Source organism: Neomonachus schauinslandi, chromosome 3, assembly GCF_002201575.2.
Source record: "Neomonachus schauinslandi chromosome 3, ASM220157v2, whole genome shotgun sequence".
Lineage (NCBI taxonomy): Eukaryota > Metazoa > Chordata > Mammalia > Carnivora > Phocidae > Neomonachus > Neomonachus schauinslandi.
In genome coordinates this window covers 122,567,470-122,575,820 of record NC_058405.1, presented here as the reverse complement: position 1 = coordinate 122,575,820, position 8,351 = coordinate 122,567,470, and the positions used below count along the sequence as shown (strand labels likewise).

Sequence of the window (8,351 nt, the reverse complement as noted above, 5' to 3'; positions counted from 1 at the left end):
CAGACAGGTTGCTTGAACCAAGGAGTGACATAGGAAGGTAATTAAAAGTTCAGGTCGTAGAGGAGCTTGCTTTATCCTACATAAGTTTTCTTTTTGTATTATGGGCTTCTTTGAGACTCTCATGAAAGCCCTGGACCTCTTTTCTTTCTCAAAAAAATTTTTTTAAGTGTATTCATAAAGCTGTATATAATTTCAGGGGTTCACAAGCCTCCTGAACTCCCTGTTAGCACTGAAAGGATGTGAGTAGAAGAAAGGTGACATACTCCAAACAAAGATTCCTTTTCCTGAGAGGGAAATTGCTGGCAGGAAGGTCAATTGAGAAATTACTGCAACATAATGCAAGCAGGAGCTTTTGTGGCCCTACGCTAAGGTCGTGGCTCTAGGAATTTATTAATTAAGTAAACTCATATTTATTGAGAGCTTACTCTGGGTCAGGCCTGGTGCTCAGTGTAGGACGGTAATAATGAGAAGGTAAGACCCCTGCCCCCAACTAGCTCCAAGCTGGGCAGGATCAGAAAGGCAAGCAGCCACAAATGCAAAGGGAATCAGAGCAGTAGCAGATTGTCTTACTCAGAACTTTCCACTGACCAGTTCTAGAGAATCAAATCAATGTCTTTGACATCATATTCAAAGCACTTCACAACACAGCCACAACGCACCTCTCTGTTGTCATTTTCACTAAGTCCTCCACCACAACTACCTTCAACACACACACATGCACCCTGCGGGATGGCCATACTGGACTGACCTCTTCTGACATAGCTTTGCATTTTCCTGCCATTCTGTCACTATTTTTCTCCAAGTAGCTGTGCATGGTCAAATTCCTACCCACTACCCAAGGCCCAGTTTAGGTGTTGTCTTCCTTGAAGCTTTGTCTAGTCTCCGCATTCATTCTGCCCTGAGTTAAACTGTGTGTGCCTCAGTGTCCCCCAGTACTCAGTAAACCTGAGCAGGCAGGGATGTTGTCTTTTTATCTTATCCTGGGAGGTGCCCATCCTCATAATGGCAAGTGCTTAACATATCTACTGAACTAAAAGGCCCCGGTAGGGAGAGAACAGACCCAAGGTAGATTTGGGAGCCATCAGTGAAGCCTTGGCAGCTGGAATCAAGAAAGGCAACCTAGGGGCCCCTGGGTGGCTCAGTAGAGAAGCATCTGCCTTCAGCTCAGGTCATGATCCCAGGGTCCTGGGATTGAGGCCCGCATCCGGCTCCCTGCTTCTCCCTCTCCCACTCCCCCTGCTTGTGTTCCCTCTCTCGCTGTGTCTCTGTCAAAGAAATGAAATCTTTTAAAAAAAAGGAAGGGCAACCTAGACGTTCCTCTCCTCATGGAAGAATTCAATCTTGGGGGACAGCAATGAAGGTGATTCTGGGTACACACCATGTGCTTTTATGAGGTTTGAAATTACAGGACATTCACACCCAGGCAACTTATTAAGTCAGCCTATTTATAATGACTACAGATCCCACAGGGAGAGGATAAATATTACTCTCACATCGCTGGTTTGGGATGCAGACTTCCACATTTCTACTGGATTATTATTATTATTATTTAATTATTAGGAAAAGAGCTTACGTGCAAAGGTCAGATGGTTATAAGGCCTAAATCGTTGGAAGTATTGATTGTAGGGTCACTCAAATAGCTCTTGCTTTTAATACTCTTAACAGTTGTGGGTGAAACTGCAGCGTGCCTTTGTTTGCGCTATCCAAATACACAAGACGCAACCAAGGCCACCTGAATTCTTTGGCTTGACCGCAGCAGCAACCCTACGGGCGCAGACTTCCGCCTTTGGGGTCCGAGAGGTTGTGGGTGCCTTTCCAGCCCAGCCGGGCAATGAAGTCCTCCCACACTGAGGTGTACTACACAGAGAACAAGGTCCTAGACAGACCCAACCCACCCACCAGGGTGTTGCCAAGTCCCAGCAAGTGCCGCGTCTCCTCAACTTTACTGAAGAAAAGGAGGGAGCCAGGACCCCCAAGCCCGGTAGTGTGCGAGACACTGCTCTCTCGCTCCACGCGCACTTCCCGCCTCCGGGAGGGTCGGTCCTCCAGAAGGTGAGCCTAACTCTCAGCTCGCCGTCTTCCCGCCATCAATTCCACGCCCTTGCCCCGCCCCACCTCGCCAGATTGGCCGAGGGCGGAGGGGGCGTGGCCGGACCCCCCGGGGAGGCTGGCGGCAAAAGCGCAGGCTGGGCGCCTCAGGACGGGTGGGTGCCGCGTGCGCCTGAGGACCCGGTTGGACTGCTTGGGCCGGCTCAGGATGAGGACGCGCTGGGCGACCCTTCGCCGCGCGGCGGAGCTCCTCGTGCTACTCCTCAGGTGCTTCGGTCTGGCGGAGCCCTCTGGCCGCACAGGTAACCGCGGGCGCTCCAGCCCACCGGCGGCTAGGGCCCTCGACGTTGTCAGGTCTGCCGGCTCTCCTCGGTTCGGTTTAGGGCTGCGCTCTGGGTCTCGTCAACTCTGCTTGCCTCGGGGGTCTGGCACCCAAGAAGTGAGCCAGCCGAAGGGGAGGTCTGAGTAGAAGGCACTCCATGGCCCTCGGGCGCCGGGTGGAGGGCGGGGTGGGGCGTGGAGTAGCAGGGCCTTTCTCTTGCTAAAGAAGAGGCCACCTTAGAGAAGAGGCACAGTCTTCTGCGCCCGTCCCCCCCTCCCCCCCCCCCCCCCTCCCCCCCACCGCTCCGTCCTCTCGCTTCTAATATCTTGCTTCCCTGGAGTAAAAGGCTCCTCAGCACTCCCCAAACTCCATCCAGCCCATCTCGCCCCTCCTTCGCCTCTTGGTCACCTTGGCCACTCAGTGTCTAGAGGAACTGTCTACCCACAGCGCCAAGGATGATTAATGATTGCCCGACTTCGCTGCACGATAGCCAAAGGTGCAAGTCAAAAAGGAAGTCCGGTTAAGCTATGTCTCCTAAAATAACCATGATGGTAATTCCGTTATGATGCCCTCCCTGAAAGCCTTGAGCAGCGATCCTTTCTTCTAATTAATGGGTGTATCAGCTCCAAAACACTCCCTCGAGGCCGAGGGCCGCACGTTGAAGCTCTGGTCGCTTGCCCAGGGACCTCCTTCCTGCCTCTAACTGCGGAAGCAGGACCAGGAATAGACTCCCTTCGATGGTGATGCTCTGGGTAGTGCCAGCCTCACCATACCCCCTGGCAGCAACCGGAGTTTGCTTTTACTTTCTTTTTGCCTTGGCAAAAGGTTCCCTGAGGACTTTCTTAGTTGTGCTGCATAGTGGGCAGTCAGTGAGCCATCACCACCTACCACTTCTGTTAATTTGCCTGTATGAGGAAGTAAAAGATGGGCAAGGAAGTTTTTTGAAAACTGTAGGTTCCCGCTTGTGGCTCTTCTTTTCTTGTGGCAGCTAAACTAAGTTACTGCCAGATTTAGACTTTTTTCAGAGAGTGATGGGAAGAAGCTTCCCGGAGTGTGAATAACATCACCCTATCTACATCAAGGACCTTTTAGTGAATACTGATCTGATTCACCCTTCTCCATTCTTGTTTGACCCTCCCTGGTGGAAACTCCCAAAAGTCCTTTACTGGCTGTGAGTATTCTATTCCACCTGCCCCACAATCCAGGGAGAGAAATTTCATTGCCATAACTAACTACAGTCAAAACACACTAACCTTTCAATCACTGAAGTCTTGGTTTCATCTACTTCTGCTTTAGTCTTACTGTTTTGTCTCCCCCACGGAATTCCAGATTGCCTTAATTTTTGCATTCTCTACAATCCCTGGCCTTTCTCATCAACCAAAACCAAAGAGCACCAGCTTAACTCCATTTTCCCTGCACTAGGTCCTCATATCCTCATAGGTATTTGTTTTCCTGCATCCTTCCTCATGCTTAGCAGCTGTCCTGGCCAGCTTACACTCACCCTCAGACCAGACTTGTGGTCCCATAAAGGGAAGCACTGGAATTTTGAAACCCCAGCCATTTGAGTAACTTGTTTGGCAGTGTGTCAGCTTCACAATGCTGGTAATGGCATGCACTCTGTCACATGTATGCAGCTAGGTTTGTGCAGATGGTCTGGGTTGCTCAGGTGCTGAAGGAGTTCCTCTGTGTCCTTGGGGAAATGCCAATGCTTATTTACTTTTTTGCCTCCTTGGAGAGCTAACAGCTTGAAGTAAACCAATCCTTCTGAGACTCTTGAGGTTCTCACCAGCCCATACCACCCAATCTGACCCCAAAGCTTTCTGACTCCTAGCAGACTGTCATGGACCCAAGGTCACTTCAGGCCCTGTTTTTGAACTGGCAAACCCGGACTTCTGATTCTTTCCTACTCCACCTGTACACTCTGCACATGTGGTGGTGACCACAAAATGCTTAACATTGTGAGCTGTAGAAGTTCCCCTGAAACTAAAAATGCTGCAATCTTCATCCTTCTGCCTCCATCTCCCCCTCCATTTGTCTGTGATCATAAAATGTTGATGTCCAGCTTCTCTTTGGAATGTGCAAAGCTCTCTGGTTTAAGTAAGACAAAGGTTACCTAATGATTAGGCAATAGGAGATGGTTTTCCTTTGATGAATGTGGCATACTAAAAATTCATTTTCAATATATGATAATGCTACTTAGTTATTTCCTCTCAGACACCACTAGAATGTTTATATAAAATGAATCATATAAAAATTGCTACTAGGGATGATGAGGCTTCTTTTCATCAACCTCTGCCTTTTAGATTTGCCCAAATATTGTGTGTGGAAGTAAACATTAAAATTCCATTTAGGACCAATGTAAGGTAATATGAGCAAGATACAGCATAAAGTTGTCAATAAAGAATCTGTTTTTAAGTTGCTCTGTAATTACCTTTTCAAAGTGTAATACATTTCTGAAATATTTTATATACCCTTATTTAACAAATTTTCCTTAAAAAGGAATTATTTTCAGTCCTTCCCACTCTTCAGTTAACCATCCCAATAGGGTCACAAGACTGAGGCAGACTGAACAGCTTCTGCTAAGGGTACGGAAAATATGGGGAAACATCATGAGAAGACAAGACACTCCCTACCTTATGTATTATGTATGAATGCTTACACATACATTATGTATGAAGGCTAATGGCAAGTTTCCTTAAATCATATCAATAATTAATGTTTGTGCTAAGTGACCACTATAGATGTCAAACATTGATTATACCTACTTGGTTAAAAGACAGATTTAGAATAAGGCAAGTATTTATGACCATAGATGTTGCAATTAGGTAAGTTTGGCAACTCTTCTTTAACATACCTTCTCCATGCTACTCCACATCTCTCCTGTAGTCTTTCAGAGTTTCTACAAGCTTGTTAAGTCTATGGGTGTCCTAGAAGTAACACATAGAGTAAATGGGAAAGGACAAATTTTTTTTTTCTCTTCCAAAGAGTATTTGTAAAGCATCACTGTTACCTAAGTGCCCATGCCTGATACTAATAGGATTAGAATGACCTAAAATGCTACTAGCATTAGCAGGGCATAATAAAGTTATGGACATCTGTTCAAAAATAATATACAATGAACTTAGCAAAGACTGGTAAAACCTACAAGGCTAAGAAAACTGTTATCTTGTGTAAGCATAGGATGTTAGTACTGAAAGTGGCTTAGATATCTTATATTATCTCTGCTTTCATCTTACATTTGGAGATACAGAGACCCTGGGGAGATTAAGCGACTTCCCCAAGGTCTCCCAGCTAACTGGTAGCTGAGGTAGATCTTCAATCTAGGACCTCTAACTCCTTATTCCACTGCTTGTTCCACTATACTAACAGCTGTGGTAGCCTATTGGATTCTGCAAAAGCAACCTGAGAAGTCCAAAACTCTAAACTGCAAATGTAACAAAGCTACTGCTAGTCCAGTTCACCTATCTGGGTTCAAGGGGCACAGAGCCAAGTGCCCAAGAAAGAGAGCAATGAGACCACAGGGCAAGGGAGGGGAAGGTTCCAGCAAGGGTGGTGGATGCCTATTCTGCAGAAGCAGACTTCTTTTTTCCTGCAGTAATTGCTGATACTTTGGAGTGCAAGATTTTTTTGGAGAAGTGAGAGAGAATAGTTTGGGAAAGAGAGAATAGTTTGAAAGACCCTTGTGGGTCTGAGTGGATATTGAATATGTAGGAGGACATTGGAGAAACTGTGAGTGATAATCTAAGATAGTATGTTTTCCTTTTTATGTTAACTGTCCTCCCAAATGGTGTCCATAAAGTAGAGAATGGCAGAGAGATGTCAAAGAAGGAAGAGTGAGGGATGGAAGCTGCTATGACAAAGACACCTAACTGCAGTCCTGTGTCATATTTTAAAATGTGAAAGCGAAAGTAGCTTAATGTTTTACAGGATTTTGTGGTGGTTCCTATTGTTTCTCTTCTTGCTACTGCTGCTGCTTAAAACAAAAAATTCTCTTTAAAGTTCAAGCTGAAACGTGACTTGATTTTATAGTTATTATTTGCATGATGAAATTTCCCCTCAAGTCCTTGGTATGAGAATTTTTAACTCTGAAAGCCTGGGAATTATTATTAGAAAAGGTATTTAGCACCAGTAAAATCAGCAATTGTGAAGCTGGCATCATAATGAAAGTGCTTTTTGGGAACTAAAGTTTTACAGGTCCTTCTGCTGAACCCTTTGGTTTATTGACAATTATTGTTTAAATCTGTCTAAAATATTTCAGTTTTACTCTCATCCACATGAACTTTTGTGCTATTACTTCAAAAAATTTTTCTTTGTAAAAGCACTGGCCAAATTGTTCGATTGTAGTTTGTTGTAACAGATGTGAATCCTGTTCCACAAGCTCAGGTGTGCAAGAAACAATGCATTACTTTATTTTTATAAAATCAAAATAAATTTTATTCTGAAGTCCCATTCCACCAAGTTAACAGAACTTCAGTTTCTGTCATCACTGAGGTCTCCCTAATTCATGAGAAACTGCAGGGAAATATTCAGGGAGGTCCCTCCTGTAACCTTCAGCTTACACTCGTTGCTTCTGAGTTTCCCACTATCCAAACCTACTGGGTGTTGAATTCTGTATCTCAGGTGATTTCTGGAGCTCAGGTTCAACCTCCCTAGGTGATCCACACAGTCAGCAGCACCCGCCCAACCCCTCCCCACGGGCTTCCCATCACGTTCCTGAAGGTGCTATGGTAGAGCAGACCACAGGTCTCTCCTATCCTCAGAGTCCAGACCTTCATTTCCTCTCATCCCTTTACCCCACTATTCTACTTTTGCCCCCTCAGAAGTCTCCCCATCTCCTCTGAGACACGGTAATGCCATGTAATAATTTACCCTGCCATAATAGGTAAAGTATAAGCAAGACAGAACTGTGGTCCTGAATAGGTTCAGGATATTTTTCATTGACCACCTGTCTAAGGAAGATGAAAACTAAGGAGCTTCTTCATCTCATTAAATAAAGGGGAGGGGGAATATTTCATGGAATAACAATAACAAATATACATACTCTTCTAAGTGCTTTACGGGTATGAGCTCATTTTAACCTAACATCTTCCATATGAAGTACTATTTTACAAAGGAGGAAACTGAGGCATAGTGGTTAAATAACTTGCCCTGATCACATGGGTAATAAGTAGCAGAGGCAGACTAGGAACCCTGGCAGACTGGCTCATGCTCTTAACACACACTATACTGCCTCTCTGGCTACCACTGTCCTCTGACCTTGTGTAGTGCATTGCAGTTTATAGAGGTTGGAGGGTGGGAATAGTCCAATGGTGCTCAGACTCTCCTCAGCAAGCAGGGCCCAAGGCACACTGACCACACAGTTCAGAATTCTGAAATGTCTTCCTTGACTGTCTGTCTTGACTCAGGCAATGATCCATTCACTATCGTCAATGAAAACATGGGCAAGTGCATCAAGCCACTGAATGACTGGATAGTAGCAACAGACTGTGGTGGAAGTAGGGACGTGTTATGGAAGTGGGTGTCTCAGCATCGACTCTTTCATTTGCAATCCCAGAAGTGCCTTGGGCTAGATATTACCAAACCCACAGATTCCTTGAGAATGTTCAACTGTGACTCCAGTGCCTTACTCTGGTGGAAATGTGAGCACCACTCTCTGTATGGAGCTGCCCAGTACAGACTGGCTCTGAAGAATGGACATGCTGTAGCAAGTACAAATTCATCTGATGTCTGGAAGAAAGGAGGCACAGGGGAAAACCTCTGTGACCAGCCTTATCATGGTGAGTATTGGAGAGGGACTTTGAGTCATTTGCTGTTGTGTTTGGTAAATGTGACATCGAACATGCACAACTGACCACAAATAAAGTCATGCATTGGTAAGGGCAATGAGCTAGCATTCCCAATTCCAGGCACTGTGCATTATCATTGAGCTACGTATGCCTTACCATGGTGAGTATTGGAGAGGGACTTTGAGTCATTTGCC

At 45.5% G+C, this 8,351-nt stretch overlaps 1 protein-coding gene across 3 annotated transcripts in view; it reads left to right on the top strand.

Annotated features, from left to right (window-relative positions):
- Nucleotides 1-2,257: 2,257 nt before the first annotated feature.
- Nucleotides 2,258-8,351, top strand: part of LOC110592062 (lymphocyte antigen 75) — a 128,358-nt gene continuing 122,264 nt past the window's right edge. For all 3 annotated transcript variants that reach the window (XM_021703026.2, XM_044913655.1, XM_044913654.1), the window contains exons 1-2: nt 2,258-2,351; nt 7,777-8,148. In XM_021703026.2, coding sequence (XP_021558701.1) covers nt 2,258-2,351; nt 7,777-8,148 — 466 coding nt within the window. The remainder of the gene's footprint in view (nt 2,352-7,776; nt 8,149-8,351) is intronic.